Source organism: Tasmannia lanceolata, unplaced genomic scaffold, assembly GCF_043159265.1.
Source record: "Tasmannia lanceolata isolate RefF3 unplaced genomic scaffold, GAP_Taslan_0.1 ptg000015l, whole genome shotgun sequence".
Classification (NCBI taxonomy): domain Eukaryota; kingdom Viridiplantae; phylum Streptophyta; class Magnoliopsida; order Canellales; family Winteraceae; genus Tasmannia; species Tasmannia lanceolata.
In genome coordinates this window covers 46,749,032-46,769,344 of record NW_027518692.1, presented here as the reverse complement: position 1 = coordinate 46,769,344, position 20,313 = coordinate 46,749,032, and the positions used below count along the sequence as shown (strand labels likewise).

At 37.6% G+C, this 20,313-nt stretch overlaps 2 protein-coding genes across 2 annotated transcripts; both read left to right on the top strand.

Annotated features, from left to right (window-relative positions):
• The first annotated feature begins 583 nt into the window (after positions 1–583).
• Positions 584–14,498, top strand: LOC143891590 (ubiquitin-conjugating enzyme E2 36-like). Its single transcript, XM_077396092.1, has 8 exons — positions 584–737; positions 928–955; positions 1,283–1,369; positions 6,304–6,362; positions 13,294–13,335; positions 13,423–13,496; positions 13,917–14,014; positions 14,311–14,498. The coding sequence occupies exons 1-8, from the start codon at positions 702–704 to the stop codon at positions 14,346–14,348; spliced, it is 462 nt and encodes a 153-aa protein (XP_077252207.1). The 5' UTR covers positions 584–701; the 3' UTR covers positions 14,349–14,498.
• Positions 14,499–17,585: 3,087 nt separating this feature from the next.
• LOC143845714 (uncharacterized) lies at positions 17,586–19,812 on the top strand. The gene is made up of 2 exons (XM_077354126.1): positions 17,586–18,160; positions 18,693–19,812. Exons 1-2 carry the CDS (start codon positions 17,643–17,645, stop codon positions 19,678–19,680), a joined length of 1,506 nt encoding a protein of 501 aa, XP_077210241.1. The 5' UTR covers positions 17,586–17,642; the 3' UTR covers positions 19,681–19,812.
• Positions 19,813–20,313: the final 501 nt, after the last annotated feature.

Sequence of the window (20,313 nt, the reverse complement as noted above, 5' to 3'; positions counted from 1 at the left end):
TTTATGTAGTTTTATAGACAGGATTACGAAGCGCGATGAGGCGGGGCTGGCCCTGCCCCAATCCCCACTTCGGGGAATTTTTTTAATCCTCGGCGGGAGAGGCCGGATCCCCGTCTTCACAGGTTCCCCACCCTGTGCTCACTTTGGGAAATTTTTTTAATCCCCCACACCACGTGGGGCGGAGCAGGTCAGATCCCCGTTTTCGCGGGTTTAACTACCAGCCTATGAACTAATTGGAAAGCCCCGCCCGACGTGGGGTGGGACAGGCCGGATCCCTGTTTTCACTGGTTTAATTGCCAGCCCTATGACCTAATTGGAACTGCGTCGGGCGGGACAGGCCAGATCGCTGTTTTTGCGGGTTTAATTGCCAGCCCTATTGACCTAATTGGAAAGGCTGATGATATCGGCACTACTAAATTTTGATAATTACACTTACTCACCTTGTCTTTATTTTTTTTAATTGGCTTCTAAAAGTCATAGCTGGTTAATTAATAAAAGACAAAGGAATTAGTCCAACTATGAGTAGCCAATTGGAAATCCCTACCTAAATTTATGGGTGGCAAAACCGGTCCCCTCATAATGTCAAGTATCTTACGTTAGCTTTAAAGTCCCAAGACTCTATAATAAAACGCCATTCTATTGTTTTTAGAATCTCACGAGGGTTTTACTCATCTTCTTCTTTCTACAATCTCACTCTCTCGATGGCGAGCAGCAATCTACCTCGCAGGATTATCAAGGTATCTCTCATCTCTTCCTCTCGATCCCTTTTTCAAGTCAAGAGGAGGATCTTTCAATCCTCTATCTTTTTTTTTCTCCAATTTTCGTTTGTCTCTGCACGGCATTGGTTTTCTGTACGCCTTGATTTCCGATGTTAGGGTTTCTTGTTCTGCTTTTGATTCTTTATTTCCTGATTATGTGATCGAATAGGAAACTCAGCGGCTCTTGAGTGAACCAGGTATTCCTCTTACTTTTTATTTTCTTTCTGTCTTTAATTTTTTTAATGTGATTTGAATCTTTAGGAATTTCAGTATACTCAATTTAATTATCTTCATTCTAGGTTAACTTTTTCCTTTAATCTTGCTGTTTTATTGGATTGCGTTTTATTTTTTGTTTGTTCTTCGGTTTTTTCCTAATTGCGACTATGCAATGGTCGCGGAGGTAGTAAGATCATGAAATTGTTTTTCATTTGTGAAATCGCTTACAATTTTCTGCGAACTTTGAGGTTGTTTTTACAGAATTAGGGTTTTTTCTTCTTCTTATGGTTTCTGATCCTTGGGTACAGCTCCTGGTATAAGTGCATTTCCTTCAGAAGATAACATGCGTTACTTTAATGTTATGATTCTTGGACCAGCACAGTCTCCATACGAAGGTAAAAAAACTCTTTCATGTATGATTTATTGGATGTAATATATTTGCAGAGTTCCTTATAGTGTGGGTGTCTGTTCAAGATATTCATTATTGATACGTGCCTACTTGGGTCCCATTAGAGTGGAATAATTTACTTCAGTATTTTAAAGAATAATTAGATCTGGTATATATTTAATAGTTAGGAAATATTAGGATGGTAATTTAGACTAGGTTAATGTTTATTTCTATTCTTATCATAAGACCTTTCTATGTTTATCTTTGAGTGCTTTATATAAGCACATGCTATTGTAATTGAAATAAATGAAGAAATTGTATTAGAAATTGTGTCTTTTTGCATAAAGGAGGATTGATCCTTCCCTCGTAGTGGATCAAGAGGCTGATCTTCCCTCTAAGAAGATCAATCACGTTACGAACCGATTCGGGTTCGTAACAATTATTAGCTTTCCACAAATAAAATTCCTTTGCTTTACTGAAATGCTCGTACCTTGAAGGTAACAAACCACATGTTCTTTGATGTAGCCAGGTTATGAGTGTGGGCGTTTTACCATGTCCCAATCATCTTTTATATTAAGCATAAATCCTCATCCTAGCAGCTTTCTAAATATAAGCACAAAACCTCTAAAATAGAAAACCCTCTAATAATGCTCCTAATAAAATAAACTTTCTAAATTACTAAAATATAGAAACTACTAATGATATAATATTCCTAACAATATATCACATAATCTCAGATCTAATTTGTTGCTAAATATAAGGTTAAGTATTAGCGACAAAATCCATTGGCTCCAAGTTGCCAAAATATGCGCCTGCATCATTCTGGGTGGTTTTCGCTTGCACCAAGAACGTTCGGTTTGTCATTGACTACAAAGCGTGAAACAAGTCCTTTCTTCACGTTTTATTGTTGTCATGTTATTGGCAGCCCACTTTGTAGGTATCAAATCTTGTTCATTTGTCTTGATTTTGGTATCATTAGAAAGGTTTTTCGATAACCTATCTAATGAGCCTAAGATCACGTGATTTGGATGTGATCTGAGGAAGTTGTTGACGATTTACGGACATATTACATATCTATGGTGGGATTTCTATTTGAGGGTAATTTTAGTCAAGTTTTTAACTTTTATTTAGGTTACTTTAGATGGATGATTGACATTAATTACTTAGGTCTTAAGTTAAATTTTAGGATTTGTTTTTGTTATAAATAGATATTATCAAAGATTACAAGGAACTTCTTTGAATTCTTTAATGAAAATTGTCCTTTAGGCTTTTGAGTTATTTGAGAACTTTTGGTTACTAGGATTAGCCCCTGCGGGAGTATTTTCCAATTTCGCTCCGAGAAACTCAACTTCGATGAGATCGAAGTAAATATCATTCCCTTCAAAGATTATCAAGTATTGTATCGTGATCAAACAACCCTTTTTCTTATTTCTTTTATCTATTTTGCCTCTGTTGCTAGGCACGAGATACCTCTAGTTTTTTAACTACATCATGGGCCATAGACAATAAGCAAATAAAGTGGGCCACAAGGTTTATGTGAACATCCCCCACATCCATGCTAAATAAAATGCTAATAAATGAAATAATACATGTCCAATAGGGCAATATGGGAAAAAAATAAATCTAATGGCTAACATGAATGAATCACATAAGGAACATAAACATTTCGGTCATTTAATGTCGATTTTGTTGGAATTTGAAACCATTCATACGACGCGTTTGGATTGCGGGAATTGGAAACAGGAATCAGTATTTCATTCCTTTTTGGCTGATTCTAGCGTTTGGCTGGGCATTAGTGGCATAAAAGGAAACACTCGACATAATTTTTGCGGGGAATAAGAGTGGAGATGGATACCGTCCAAAATAAGTGGTATCTGTTCATTTCAGCGTCTTTCTCTTTCTCTCTCACCTAAAATCTGTCCCTTATCTCTCACCTAAAATCTCTCACCAGTCAAATACTTTTCTCTTAAAAGGGAAAGATTTCAACCGATTTCACAGAGACTGGATCTTAAACCATCTCTATTCTTCCTCGTTTATGGACACATTTCCACGGCAGAAAGTCTTCTCATTTTTTCCTTTCGTTTCGGTTAAGATCATTTCCGTTTGATTTTCATGTTTTTACCCAAACACCAGAATCAAGCATTATATTCCGTTTACTGAGAGAATCGGAATAAGATTGGAATGGAATGCGGATTCCAATTCTTGATTCCTGCAATCCAAACGCATGCAATCCAAACGCACCCACAGAGTTTCTTTAACATCGCCTCGCATTCTCAATTGTATTTTTGGCTCATCGAATTGAAGGTTTGTCTCTATTCTACTGAATAGTCTAGTAGGTTCCCATAAGATAAGGCTGATCTATTATTTAAAAATAAATAAATAATAAGGATGATAAATCAGATCTTAATTCTATTTTCCCTTGATCTTTGGGTGAGATTCCCTTTGGGCATAATTGTTTTTCCACTTTTCCTTCCCTCCTGGCCCGTCAACAATTATTGGTTGGTACAGATTGTAAGGAAGTCCTTCCGAGGCAGTTAAGGTCAAGAAGAACTTGTTTGGGCCAATAGGTAGGAATCCTTATAACTACTCATCCGAATCATGCAAATATCAGCTCTGTAGTTAAATTGTTTGTTCAAACACCCCCACCCTGCCCCCGTCGTCACTGAAAATCTTAGCATATAAAATTGGCAAATGGTACATCTGGCCCTCCCCAGACCTTGCAATAGCGGGAGCCTCGTGCACTGAGCCGCCCTTTTTAGGGTGTAGGGCTAATCTTCGCCCTAATTTTGGCAAGAGTTCTACCATTCTCGGAGTCAGATTGTTGTATCATAGTCACTAATATCTCTGACTTTTTCAAAATATTGCGATTTTATTCGGACATTTTTGATAAAACGAGATTATCTCGAGATTTTAAAAAAATATTGCAACATTTCCTTTTTTAAAATCTTGATAATTTAACGATATTTTTTACTTTATATTTTTCTTTTTTTAATGTAACTTTTTTTTTCCTTTATACTTTATATTTTTCTTACGGTATACATTTTTATATATTTTTGAATATTATATATATTTTTGACTTTTTTCTGATATAAACCTGAAAGATACTGAAAAAATTAAAATCTTCCGAGATATACACTTACTGAGAAATTTTGGTGGTAAATATTTGTGACTATATGTTGTAGTCAGTTTATTTTTACTTCAACGCCTTTGGTTCTTTGACTTTGTATTCATATAGGATTTGTGTATTTCTTCCGAGATTGTGTGATATTATAAAATTTCTTGGGGCAATGTTCTTGATTTTTGTTTTCTTCTCGAGATTGTATTATTGGCTAGTAGCATAAATGTTAAATGGGTTTTTTAGGGTTTCTTAAGATTGGCTATGTTCCCTAAAGGGTGGATTTATGGCCTTGTGTATTGCGTGTTTACCAGATTTGTTCGGGTCTTGGATTTCAGTAATTTTGGGATGTTTTCACTGGCATATGGAGCTCTCTGCAGTGAGGCACATTTAGCGTCATTATTCTTTATGCTGGATGCTTTTCAAAAATGTATCGATGTGATCCAGATGTTCAACGGCCAATATGGATAAGTTTTGTATTTTTAGCTCTCTCGATTAAAGCTTCTAATAAAAGAAGGCTTGGTCATTTCATTGTCAGCCCTTTTATATGGTTCATTTTGGTCTTGTTGTCAATCTTTCTAAAGGCAAAATTGGTGGGAGTACTCTTGGTACACTTGCTTTAGCTACTGATTAGTCATGAATTTACATTTCATCCTGTTGTTCGTCTAAAAAGATTTCATACGATCAATCATTTCCTCTTGTTATTTATCTGAAAAAAATCATACAAAAGAAAAATGTCTTTCGATGTTCATTAAATAAGATTGCTGCTAAATGCTTTTCCTAGTTAGCCATTTTATCACAAAGAATTTTGTCATGGTTGATGTGAGGTGACCCTTTATGGCTATGTTACGTGGATTCTTCTAAATGGAAGAAGTACCTGTGTCGGATTCCAATACTTCAAGATTCGTTGTAACACACTTCTAGATATCTTTTATCTATTTTTGTTAGGGATATAATTTTAGCACTCCACTCTTTTGATATATGGCGGAAGCTTCTTGTCTTTTAGTATTTAAAGGGCTGTCAAAAGGTTATTTACAGTTCCCCAAAAGCTCTAACAATGCCAATTAAAAACAAAACGACAAGAAGCTTTCGCGACATATCAAATGAGTGGAGTGCTAAAATCATTTCCCTTTTGTTATACTACTATCTCAAATTTACAATTTCCACATGTTTTGAATTTTACATGTCAAAATTTTCAATATACTACCTGTTATAACCATATATTATTATGTAAAAGAATCAAAGCTTTAGAATTCATTGAGATATGTTGGCGAACCCGCAAATCATTTTTTAGGTTTGCCAAATCCGACACTGTACCCGTGTCGGATTCCGACACTCCTATCTGTACCCAGGCAACATAGCTTGATGGTTCTCTTTCTACTTTTTTTCTGGAAACATATTTCTTTAATGACATTCATTGCATATGATATTTGATATGTGGGAAATTTTACATCCATAATAATATATTTCGTGTTTAAGAACCACTATTTAATTTAATGGATTGAGTTGATTTGTGCAATCCGACACTCCATACGCGTGTCGGATGCTGACACTCCTACCCGCACCCATTCAACATAGCTTGGCTTCTCTTTCTACTTTTTTTCGTAGTTATTTGCTAAGTGGAAAAGTATTTATCTTTAATGATTTTCCTTTCATATGTTATTTGGTATGTGGAAAATATTACTTCCATAATAATTTATTTGGTATTAAAGACCAATATGTAATTTAATGGATTGAGTTGATTTGTGTAATCATTTTGTCTTTATATGCTTTCTTCACAATATCTGATACAATGTGATATTTTCTTGTTTCTGTTCTTTATATAGGAGGGGTTTTCAAATTGGAATTATTTTTGCCTGAAGAATATCCAATGGCTGCCCCAAAGGTACATACATATATAGGGAAAGTTCCCGACATATTTGTTTTTTTTTGTTACGGTTGACGAAAGGTAGGATCCATGCATATTGATATATAGGTTGTGTATAATAAAATCCAACTTTTTTTTTGTTCTTATTAATTTCTCTGATTCACCAGCTCGTTTCTCTTTTGGAAGGAGCAATAATCAAATAAATAAAAAAAAAGATATAAAAGCTCAAATATTATTTTGAATTCTTCATTATTCTGATTCGCTTACTTAGAGCTTGTTTTGTCTCTGAATTCAATTATTGTGATTTCAAATGGATATGTCTGAAGTAGTACTTTGTCTGGGAAGTTGCACCATTGCTTCATGCGCAATTTCTGCCCCTTATTTAAGAATGGGATGAAAACACCTCAGAGTAGTTTTTATCAAGTTTATGTATGAGGCCGTAGTATGTGTGTTCTTCCTGAAAAACATGCGAACCTAGCAGGTCCTTGCCTTTTAGAAATACATGGTTCATATTTCTGTTCAATGTGAATGCATTGAGATGAAAAGCTGCCAATCATCTCTGCCTTTTTATTTCATCAAATATAAAACATAATCTATTTGATGTTTGATGTTTCTGTTTCCAATTAGTTTTCATTTTAGACAGTTTACTTTTGGGAGTAGGCTCAAATTTTGGGAGACGTGGGTTTCCTTTTCTTTGTGTAGCCTTTGATAACCTTTCTTTCTCTCTTGCCTTGGTTCTTCTCTTGAGTCTTCAATGCTTACCGGAGGATGTACTTCATTATAAAAAAAAAGTTATGTGATCGCTATCTCCCATTCATAGGTACGCCATGATCTTGTTGTTATGTATGCATAATAGCTTTTCAAACTTTTAGATCATATAATCACATGGCTTCTTTTGTGCATAGGGGGAAGCATTTTTGTGCGACCCTTACATCCCTTATATATTGTCTGGCATGGTTTTTTTCGCTGTATGCTGCATCTTATTTATGGAGACTTCTTTATTGCAATGGACATGACGCCCATTGGCCTCCATGTCTTTTCTGAACTGTAATATATTAGACACCACTATTAGAAACATGGAATTCCTTCCTTCTACTGTTCCTATTCTGATGCAGTGCTGGCTTCAATTGCTGCACTTTATGGTTCATTATTTCAACCCTTGGAGAATATTTAAGCTGATATTTCGAGTGAAAGAGTATGCATGGAAAAAACTTTTCAAAGTGATGGGGGAGAGAAATAACCACCATTAACTGAAACACTTGTAGAATGCCTCCATTATTTGAATTAGAAAGTATTGCCCATTCTTCATGTAATTGCAGAAGTATAGATGGTGATGCACCCCTAGAATTGCAGAATTTAGTTGAATTTACAGAGGATTTTAAAATTGAGTGAAGGTTGGGGACTGCAATCCCTCCCTTAAGCCGGGTCCATTAGGCTTAGTTGTTTGGTTCTCACCTCCAGAAAGAAATGAAAAAAAAAATTAAAAAATTTATAATCATTGTGTTCTATTGGGAAATGATAAATGCGCCCCTTTCATCACATGGGACACCCAACTGCAGTGTACGTGGCAATCAAATCCGTTGAATCCTTCTGACGTGAAGTACATCAGCCCCTCTGAAGTCATCTATACACTCCTGCTGGGTGTCCCTAGTGATGAAAAGGGGCAAATTTATCATTTCCCGTTTTATTTACATGTGTGTGTTGCCCTTTGTTATAAATTCCGTTTCGTTTTGTCCAAAATGGATGAAACGTTTCGGTTTTGGCCGAAAACCGGAATGAAACGACAAAAATTTTGTTTCCTTCCGGATTTCGGTCCATTCCGGAAATCTTGTCTGAAATCGGACGAAATCCGTAATTTCGTTGGAAATCCATCATAACGGCTAGTTTTGGCTTTTCAGTGCCCAGAAATTACCGAAATGCCCCTGCAACTGCTACTTTTGTGTTTTTACCGTTTTAGACCCAAAATATGGCCGTTTTATAGCTGTTGGGAAGGGTATTTTCATCATTTTTACTTACACAAGCCATTAAACCTCTACAAATACCCCTTTCCCCACCAACTTCTCCTCCACCTTCACATACATCTTTCATACCTTCTCTGACACTTTCACTTAAACTCTTCTACTAAGTCTGCTACACTCTTCTTCAACTTCTATAATCTTTAATCTAAGTCTATTTTAGAACAACTACAACTACAAGACCACTAAAAACTTTTTACTATTTCTTTTCTTGGACTGAAAAGTTTCAAACGAAATTTACTGAAATGACCAGAATTTTTCTGGAATTTCATTTCGGTGGCCAAAACGAAATGCAACGAAATTTACAACTAAGGTGTTGCCTAAAATTGTAAAGCATGACCTACTAAACCCCTAATTTGTATCTTTTTTATCTTTTTCCTTTTCTTTTATCTTCTTAGCCTTTACTTCTCTCCACCCGCCTTCTCTTCAATCAGAGTGTTAGCTGTCTCCAGAATTTCTGGAATGTAGTTCTGCTGAGAAATGTAGATAACTAGATATCCTTTTTTGAGTGGGCAACCTATACCCAAGGAAGTACATCAACTCACCTAGATTCTTTGATTTCAATCTTTTCCCAGATAATCCAAGTTTTTGAATCTCCTCATCATCCCCAGCCACTGCAGTGTCATCGAAATAAACAAGAAGTGCTACTATTCCCCCTTGGGAATGCTTAACAAACAATGTCTGATCAGCTTGACCCTGTCCATAGTTGTTCCTCTTTCCAACATGAGTAAAGAGGTCAAACCATGCCTTGGGTGGCTGTTTAATACCATATAAGACCCTTACACACCTTTCCTCTGCCGTTATGGAATTGGAGACTTAAGGGTTCTCCCACGTACATCTCTAGATCACTATGAAGGAATTTTTCACATCCAACTAGTAGTGGGGCCAAGATAGATGATAGAACTTGTATGGAGTTCAACTTTGCAATTGGGGCAAACTTTTCCAGATAATTAATTCCATATACTTGTGTATAGCCCTTGGATATAAGTTGAGCCTTATACCTGCACACTGCACACTGATGCATGTGCATTTGGCTTGTGTTCAGTGTACGCCCACTTACATCCAACTGATTGTATTCTCCCAAAAAGCATTCTCCCAAGAAGATTAACCAATTCTCAAGTTCCATTCTTGTGAAGAGCTTTCATCTCCTCGCACATTGCATTTCTCTGCTTAGGTTGAGAAATAAGCACTTGAAATAGTAGAAAGTGGTGCTACATAGGAAATAGAAGCTACAAAAGAACGATAAGACATGGATAACGAAGAATAGGAAACAAAGTGTGTTCATTAAAAAAAGGAAACAAAGTGGAAACACTCGGCTGATCCTAACTCGATCCAAGATATGATTTGTAGCTGGAGTGTAACAGGTTGGGCTCTCTTGGTCTGATACTCTCACAACTCACACCTTTTGTAGTTTTATGGAGCATTTGGATCGAAAGAAATTCTCGGATTTTTTAGGGTAAAATTTCTACCTTGAGTTGGATTGTATGGAAAATTGGATTCACAGCATCATCTTTTGCTTTTCAACATCTATTTTTCATGGGTTATTTATTCATTGGACAACATCATTAGGAATTGGGATTCATTTCAACGTGTATTTTTCATGGATTATTCATTGGAAAACATCATTAGGAATTGGGATTCATTTTTTACTCCGAAAGCAAAAGTAGAAGCTAGGTGGAAACCCCCTCCTAGGAACATCTTTAAACTCGGTTGACGGTTGCTCCCATGGCAACCCAGGCATGTCAGGGCTTGGAGGCATTTTTAGAAACTCCGCAGGCGATATCATGTACTCTTTCTCTGCTCCAATTGGTTATACTGATTCATCTGAAGCTGTGGTACGTGCTATTCATCGCTGTTTGTGCATTTTCGTTAGTCAGATGGATGGAGACTAGAAGTAGAGAGCGAGTCATCTCTTTGCTATGAACAAACAGGATTAGAGATGGTCCATGGAGACTAACTAAGTTTATTGATGATATTAGAGATTTGAGTGTGGATAGAACTATATCCTGTTCTTTTGTTCCTAGAAGCGCCATTGATTTTACGAGTCATTTAGCCAAATCGGGGGCTTCTAGGGTTCTCTTTTATGAGGGTTTTCTTTACCCCAAATGGGCACTTGTAATCCTTTTTGTTCTTAATAATAATTGTTATCTTTATAAAAAAAGAAGAAGGAAATAATGTGAGCAATATGCTGTTGTGTACAACCATTTCTCTAATCGAAGGCGCTAGGAGTCCCGTAACAAGAACAACGATTTCCTTCCCGAACTGTACGCCGAAAGCTAACTTAAAGCTCTACTAACGAACTTCACTTCTGAGCACGAGAAAAAGTATCCTATCTGAAAGCCGAAAGCAACAGGGAATCTATCATCTACGGTTTACCCGGACCGGCACTGAAAGACGGAAATCCAAGGAACCTTCAAGTGTCCATGGAGGAGAAGGCAAATGCTCCATGAAATCCGTCGAAATCTTGACATACTCAAATCATGGATTATCTCTCACATTTAGAGGGAGGCGAATAGAGGAGCTGATTTCCTTTCCAAGAAGGATTGCCCCGTAAGGGGAGAAATAATCCAACCTGCCCTCCTCGCCCAAGCTTTGATCGATCTTATCAAAGAGGACTCCTCCGGATCCTCTTATGTTCGGTTGTAACCATGGTTTGAAATTTCGGTTTCGGCATAGATTTCGGACCTAGCCGAAACCAAAATTTGGTAAAGACGGGCAAAATGTCGGTTTTTTGGGCCGAAATTTCTGCTGAAATTTTGTAGAGGAATAAAAAATTAATATAGTTTTGCCGAAATTACCGAAATTACCGAAATTTCCACCAAAATTTTGTACATTTCAGGAATTTCGGATTTCGGTGTCGGTGTTGACCGAAATCCGAAATTTCAGTCCGAAATTAAATTTTGGATTTCGGTCGAAATTTCAAACCATGGTTGTAACTTGATTTTCTCTTTTTCTCGTGTACTCTGGTTGGGGTCTGCCTAACCCCTTTTATCGATCAAAAGAAAAAACAATTGGGAGTACATCAGGAACTTGCCTAGTAACAAGAAGAGAAACTAGGGCAATATGCCAATACCTATATCCAAGATAGGATTATCTTGGTGTAGTTGATCCTCTACCGGTTGTAGTTGATCCTCATATAGACTTCTAAGTTATAACTATTTTGTCGTCTCACCTTTGCCTTGTAGACTAGTGGTACACCATCTGTCTTTTCTTCACTGACACTTCCTTCTTAAAGAAGGCTCCACAAGAAGCAAAGAAAGGTACAGACTCCAAGAAAGTAACATCGATGGACACTAGATGATGCCTGAAAGTAGGATGATAACATTAATACGCTTTTTGAGAAGCAGGGTACCCAAGGAAGACACACTTGAGAGCTTCATATCAAGCTTAGTCCTTTTAACATAGTAACACACCCGAATACCTTGGAATAGAAAATAGAGCACAATCAGGAGTAAGCAGTTCTACAGAAGATCCAAAACAAAGAACATGTGAGGGCGTATGATTAATGAGGAATGAAGGTGTAAGAATTGCATCTTGACCGAAAGGCTTTTAGAACATTCTTACGTAATAAAAATGCACGAGTGACTTGACCAAAATAAATATATTCTCTCTCGTTATCGGGACGAAGAACTTTTACAGTTGCATCAAATTGGGCAATATCGTCTTATGGATGTTCTCGGGTAATATCGTCTTATGGATGTTCTTAAAGATAGAAAACACTTCGTCTTTAGACTTCACAAGGTAGACTTAAGTACTTTGAGTGCAATCATCTACAATAGAAACAAAGTAATGGGGGCTGGTACCATTGTTTAAGTTATGAGCAACTCGGCAATTTTTTTGGCAAATTCACAAATTTCACTCTGAAATTTTATTAACTAGAAGCAAATAACCACAGAAACTACCTTCTTAGTGACTAAAATGACAAATGTCCTAATCTAAAGTGCCAATACATCAGCTGGTCTTTATTTTTACTACTAGAACTACCAGTAGTACAGCGGACTGATGGGCCTCCATCTGAACTTGGGACGTCTCGAGAAGGTACATGCCGTTGGATTCATGTCCACTCCCAATAGTCCTCAAATGCAAGTCCTGAATTTTAAACCATAATTTGAGGACCTCATAATGCAACTGATGTATAGGAAGTTGGTGTTAAGATTGGGAACATGTAATACAGATGAAAGGGATAGGTTGGGAAGAATAGAAACATCTCCCTTTCTAGCCATGGAAGAGAGTGACCCATCAACCACCTTGACCAATTTCATCTCGTGGTACCATAACATTGTCTAAGAATTCAAGCTTACAAATTTTGTAACTCAGGGCTATCATTTCCAAATTTGGACCCTTGGCCACTCCAATTTTAAGATTGCATTGGCAATGTGTTTGTAGAATTTTTTGAATGACACCAAGAGAGGGCCGTGGCAATAGAGAATCACCTCTACTTTTTCTGAGCAGATCAAGCCTATTATCTGCAGACCTGTTGCAATACCCCTCGGTGGAGTGCTATTTCCTGAATGAAAAGTAGAGAAAAAGAAGAAGATAGTTTTAGTTTGAACATCCATCTGTTCGCTGTTAAACTACTTGATTTACTCATTGGGAGCTCACGCATATGGGTGATACTCATTTCATGTCTACTTCCTTTGTTGAGGAACTTTCACCTTGTATTGGTTGGTGTCTGTCATCATGGAGCTACTCATCTCCTGGTTAACTGTTTTTTTTAATGGCATCTGGTTTACTGTTATTCATCTCCAAATTTTGGGATCCTTTTTCCTTTGGGTAGCTCCATGAGCTAGTTTTTTTTTTTTTCACTTACTAAACCCCCTTTTAGTTCCTTCATTCTATTCCTCCAATTCCGAACAATTTACTTTATCCGGCTTTAGTTATGTTTTTTTATGATATATTTTGATATCTGTTGATTCTATTTTGATTATAAATAGGTTCGCTTTCTCACCAAAATATACCATCCTAACATTGACAAGGTAAGTAGTTTTTTCCCCCTTTTCCAATTTTGTTTTCAAGGTAATGTCCTTTTTTGCCTCTAAAGGAAAAAGGTTTGATGTGGGCAGCTTGGAAGAATATGCCTTGATATTCTGAAGGACAAATGGAGCCCAGCTCTCCAGATCCGGACAGTATTGCTGAGGTGATATGACTGGCCACCTTCATCCTTTTTAAACGGGCAATAAAATTATATAAGCTAAACAATAATGTGCCCACAATTCCAAAAAAAAAAAAAAAAAGCAATAAAGTGCCCATACAGTAACCTGTTTCTCTGAAAAATTATGGTAAACCGTCCTCGATTTAAAAGGGATAGAGAAAGATAACTGGTTTTCTTAATTTCATTAACTACACTTAAAAGAGAAAGGCAAGTAAAACTCTGTTTTGAAGAGACCCGTTCAGGCTTTCTAATCACCTTGCTGAGACTTAGACAGGATGTTTTCGTGGTTTTTTTTTTGGGAATGGTATGTTTTGGTAGTTGTTTATAAGGCAACTAATTTAATTATATCGTTGTCAATGGAAAATCAAGCTGATATTACTGTAATTACTCTGTATCTTGGCTTAGCATACAAGCACTTCTGAGTGCTCCAAACCCCGATGACCCTCTTTCGGACAACATTGCGAAGCATTGGAAGGCTAATGAAGCTGAAGCAGTCGAAACAGGTAACAGAAATGATTTTATTTATTGCAATTTCTATGTTCATACTATTTTGCTTTGCCATTCTGTGCTTTTAGACTGGTTAATGATATCAGCACAACCATTTTTTAATAATTGTACAAGCAGCTTTGTCTTTTCTCTTTTAATTGGCTCGTGAGAGCTTTTTGGGAACTGAAATACCCTTTCACAGCTCTTTAAGTAATAAAAGACAAGATGAATTAGTGCAAATATGAAAACATGGTTGTGCGGGTATCATTTCCATTTATTTTTCACCATGTGACACCAATTTTGGATGGTGCAGCAAAGGAATGGACCCGTCTATATGCCAGCGGAGAGTGATGAACATGGACTGTGTGAGTTATGTGCTTTTCCCGAGGACACATAAGGATATAAAACTATAATTTTTAAAAACTTCAAATGATAATCTCCAAATTTGTGATTGGATTGTTCGGCAACAATCATTTAAATTCCAGAAATATCTCATCTTAACTCTTGTGCCTTCTTGGTTGCTCTTCTTCAAATATGCAATTTCACAGAGGGGAATGATAGTTTCGCCTGATGGATAAAACCCGGACTCCGTTTGGTTGCCGGGTTTGTTTTTTTTTTCTTCTGGGATTTATGTGGGTAAAGGTAGGAGACAAAAGAAGGGACGAGCATTAATTAGAGAAAGATATTATGATGAGTGGAGAGAGAGGGTAGAGAGAGAAAGAGAGACCACCATTTTCAAGACAAGATTTTGCTGATGTGACCACTAAATATTCTCCCACATAAATCCTAGGAAAAAAAAAAAACTGAGCAACCAAACGGAGACGTTATTCATTAAGATCCGGAAAGCACCGCAAAAAGAATCCAACAGATGAGGGGTTCCAAACGGATTGTGATCCTATCCCAAGTGAATAACGTTGAAACCTACACGTAACACAACATCTGGTTTTCTGATAGGGAAATGTTATCAGCACTACTGTAATTTGATGAGGGCACTCCTCACTTTATTAAAAATCGAAGGGCTAGAATGATCTATTCTGCGTGGGACCCGTGAGCACGATGAAGTCTTGCATTGGTTCAACCAGATGATTGGTCTCGATCGCCATGAAGAAATCTAAGATGGGTTCCATGGTGAATAACTGTAAAAGGGCAACGACATTCGACGGAAGTATTTCTAAAGATTACCAAAGAGCTTGCAAAAACAAGATATACTTAGGTAAACGCTGTCAATATAGATGTCACATTTTCTACTCTGCTTTGGGATTTCCATCTGTTATCCTCGGCTCTGTATAGAAAAAATCTTACAACGAAAGTTTTCTATCAGCCCATATGAACATGTGCATGTTGGTTTCTCTTTAAGCATTCATTCACTTGGTTTCAGAGTGTTCTACTAACGTCTACTTGTAATATTCAGCCGTATTTTACTCATCCTCTAAAAAAGTAAGTATTCTTCAATCTCTCACTATGTAAAAATAAGAAGACAGTATTGGTCATCAAACAGTTATAAGCAAGATTACTCTTGACTCTTAGAGAGGTATTTGGATCACATATATTTACAAACTATGGGATATTTTTTAGATAAGGTTTGATAATTGACTTTATTATAAGAGGAAAGTGTCTCTAGTCTCTCCCCTAGATAAGCTTATCTACTCCTCCCTTTAAAAAAACACAGTGGGCCCACGCTGTTTGGATGATCCAAAGCATTCATTTGATAAACAAGTAGGGGTGTTATTTGGGTAGGGTCTTTTGCTAAAAAATGAATTAGAATCACCATAATCCAACCCTATAACCATGTTTACTCTGACAAAAAAGGTCAATTATCAAACTTATTGTTAACTATATAATGAAAAAGTCAATTCCCAAACCTTATTATAACTAAGTTTACTTACACAGCAAAAAAAAAGGCACGTGATAATGGACCCACAATTCTCGTGCAGACACGTGATAATGGACCCACAATTCTCGTGCAGACACGTGATGATGGACCCAATCACCTTGCAGAAGTGCCATTTTTTCCCCTTCTTTATCTATGTTTTCATTGGACTTTGTAGGCAATTCTTTTTATTTAATCTAAATTTTATCATCATGAGACAAGTTCTACGCCAGTACGAACATCGGCATCCTGGTATTCTCCATTTAACAGTCAATCTCTTGCTTTTGAAGTATTTGAAACCCTTTTTCTTTTCTTCTTCCTAAAATATCTTAATTTTCAAGTGAATGCTAGCATCGCATTCACACCCATGACGTCTCCTGTCCTATTAGTTATTATGGTGAAGAAAAAAGGGATCGCCTCAGGCTAATCAATGATTGACACAGTCAATTTTTCATTTGCTCTGAGGCTTAGTTTGTTTTAGATTTTGAGAATCGATTGTGAGTCCAAAACTGATTATTGGAATTAATGTTAAACATAAAATATGAGTTCAACAAAACCAACAGGGCGTAAGGGTGTGTTTGGATTGTTAGAATCAAGAATTGAAATTGGCAGCCTACTCCGATTCTAACTGATCCCGACATTTGGTTCAAATAAATGAAAAGAATAAGGGCCTGATTGAAACCGAGACGAAATAGATGGCAAATTTACTTTGTACGAACGTATGTACGAACTTTGCACGTAGAAACTTCGTAGGTGCAAACATTCGTACGTATGAACTTCGTATGTGCAAAGTTTCTATGTATCAATTTTCATATTTTGCTCCTCGTGGAGGTCTCGAGGGAGCGTGATTTGCGTCGTCCATTATTGAAGTTTGTGTTCAATCTAGCATAGTGAGTATTTGGGTTAGAATGTAATAGTGAGAATTTTGCTTTAAATTTGTTCAGATTTTCTAGTTTAGCTTATACTATGAATCGATTTGATATTATTTTCTCTAGCCTTGTAGATATTTCCCATCCAAGAGGTGTTGTCCTGATTCTAGCAGAATTGGAATGAGGATGTCGACTCCAATTATTGATGACAATCCAAACGTACCGCCCCGTTTGTTTTGGATTCTGAGAACCGATTGTGAGTCCAAAACTGATTATTGGACTCAAAATTAAAAGTAAATTTGAGCTCACAATTGATAGGCAAATTTAAGAGTAAAATTAAGTCCAATAATCAGTTCTGGACTCGGGATTCTCAAAATCCAAAACAAACAAACAGGGCCTAAGAGTTAAAAGGAGTTTTGATCAACTTAACAAGGCAAATCTTAGACTCGGACAAGGGCTTGGACAAGGCAAAAGTTAGTCAACTCGGGCGAGCATCAACTCAGGGTTTTTAAAAAAAAATAGAAATAGATCCCAATTTTCAAAGTTTTACTTTTTCCCCCTTAAGTCTTCCCTAGCCATCCTTCTTTACCATATTTCTTCCCTCCAATGCACGTTCATTCATATATAAGAAGGTCAAAGCCAATTCACTTGCATACTTTTTGAAACCACTTTGATAATATTCAAATACGCGTGTAGTAAAGCAGCACCCATAAAAGCCAAAAACAAGCTACTACACAAACATCGTGAAGCCGTGAGAAGCGCACCCACATAACACTCAAAGCCCCACCTTTATCACTTGCTTCAAATCGTGTCCACTTTTCATATTCTCTTCTTTTTCTTCCTCCATTTCTGCCAAACTTTGCCCAACTCAACTAAAAATCATCACACAAATACACATCCACACCCATGTATTCCAACCCTCAAAAGTCCAAACTAATGGCTACAAACACCAAACCAAGAAAACCCATTCTCCCCCACCCAAACAATCTCCAAACCACCCTCCTCTTCGTTCTAATCCTCTCAATTCCACTTATTCTCCTCCTCCACCACTCTCCTTCCACCACTTGCACCACCAAAACCACCACCACTAGACCATGGTCCGGCGACCTACGAACCGCACAATTCGCTTGGAACCGTCTCGCCTTTGTTGAAAGCCAACCCCCACGGACCCCCCTCAAACTCGCCGTCTTCACTAGAAAATGGCCAATTGGTGCGACCCCAGGTGGCATGGAACGACACGCGCTCACTCTACACACCGCCCTAGCACACCGTGGTCACCAAGTACACGTCTACACCTCTCCTCCCACGGAAATCAGCACCGCCGTGTCTCGAGAGCTTGACCACCCACCGGGAACTTCAACCACTTCCCCACAAGTCCACTTCCACGGCGGCTTGCCAGGCCAATGGCGCTATAATATTGCATGGTATATTGTTATAAGTTATAACTGATTTGATTTTTTTGAAAAAGGATCTACAAAATTATCCATATATTTGTTTCGTTTTCTAAGAAGTCTTCGTGGTATTTTGTGTTAGAATATAAAGATCTGACTGTTGGATCATAAGGATGGTAGATTAGACAACTTAGTGTATTTTATAGTTATTTTACTACCATTTCAATTTCCTTCTTTGGCTATGGGTAAGAGAAGAAAAAATGTGCATAACTACCTAAAATTACTTGTATTTAAAATTCAAAATACAAAACCAGTTCGATTTCCTTCTCTGGCAATGGACCAGAGATGATGTGCATAGCTACATAAAGTTACCTGGATTTAAAATTCAAAATACACAACTAAAATAACTATAAAATAACCACTAAATTGTCTGATCTACCATCCAAATGATCCAACGGTCTGATCTTCCTAGATCTGATCTGATTTATTATGACATTTTGATATTTCACTTTTGTTTTAAGAAAGCTTGTTTTCTCTTCTAAAGTTTAGTCTTTATTTCCAATAGGGAGGACTTTCAGAGGGAGAACCAACGTGAACCCTTCGACGTGGTGCACTCAGAAAGCGTGGCACTTCCTCATTGGCTAGCACGCGATCTCCCCAACCTAGCTGTTTCCTGGCACGGGATCGCCCTCGAGAGCCTCGAATCCAGCATCTACCAAGACTTGGCCCGTAAACCTACCGAACCCATGTCACCTTCTTTTAACCAGAGCTTGACCATGGTGCTCCCTAAGGTTTTAAATGAAATTAGGTTCTTTAAGAGCTATGCACATCATGTTGCTATTAGTGATAGTAGTGGAGAGATGCTAAGGGATGTCTATCAAATCCCCAAAAGTAGGGTCCATGTAATCCTCAACGGCGTCGATGATGCCGAATTTGGACCTGATGTCAGACTTGGTCAGGAGTTCAGGGCTGAATGTGGTGTGCCCAAAAATGCCACTCTAGTGATGGGGGTGTCTGGAAGATTAGTTAAAGATAAGGGCCATCCATTGCTTCATGAAGCCTTCTCTAAGCTTCTATCTCAACACCCTGGTGTTTATTTGATAGTCGCCGGGGCCGGACCGTGGGAGAACCGATATAGAGAGCTTGGGCCTAGGGTTGTTGCCTTAGGCGCGCTTCCTCCAAATAAACTAAGGGCATTTTACAATTCACTTGATATTTTTGTGAACCCTACTCTAAGGCCTCAAGGGCTTGATCTTACACTTATGGAAGCTATGCAGTGTGGGAAGCCAATTTTGGCAACTAGGTTCCCCAGTATTAAAGGGAGCATAGTAGTAGATGATGAGTTCGGATACATGTTCTCGCCGAATGTGGAGTCGTTGTTGGAGGGTTTGGAGGTGGTGGTAAAAGAAGGGCCTGCGAGGTTAGCAAGGAGAGGGAGGGCTTGCAGAGACTATGCTTCCTCCATGTTTACAGCACGTAAGATGGCGTTGGCTTATGAAAGATTGTTTCTTTGTATGAAAGACGAGAAATTTTGCAAGTATCCTATGAATTGAGGAGAGATTGTATAGTTTATACATAGTTTGATGATAAAAATGATGCTACCCACCAGCTATATAGAATACTCTGAATTTGATGTCGTTAGTACTTTCTGTATTTGATACATTGGATTCGTGACTTTAGCATCAGTTCTGAGCAGTGTTCTAAATTGACCATGTTCTCTAGAGGGTTTTTTTTTTTTTTTTTTGAATGATTGTTCTCAAGGTGGTTTTCTTGTGAAATTTAAGAGGGACTGATGATATAGTAGGGCTTCTATAGCAGATGGCCTGATTGGAATTATGCTGAATCTCTAGCAAGCACAGACCTTGGTTTGTCATTCGTGCAGGCTATAAGTTTTTAAGGTTTTCTTCATAAACTGGTATATGAACCCCTCTCAGTAATCCAGTAATACCCACTAGACATCCAATCACCCATGTTTTCCAGTATCTGTACCAGCTACCCTAAAGCAAATAATCCAACCCTCCATTTAAAAACATGTACTCTCTGGGGAAATGACTTAAATATCCCTTCAATGAAGAATGCTTCCTTCTTCACAGAATTGCAAACACATTGTTAGAGATGGAGGCACAGGTAGGGGATCAAGAGAAGGCTACCTACAGCATTCGGCAATTTCATGTTGGATGCATTCA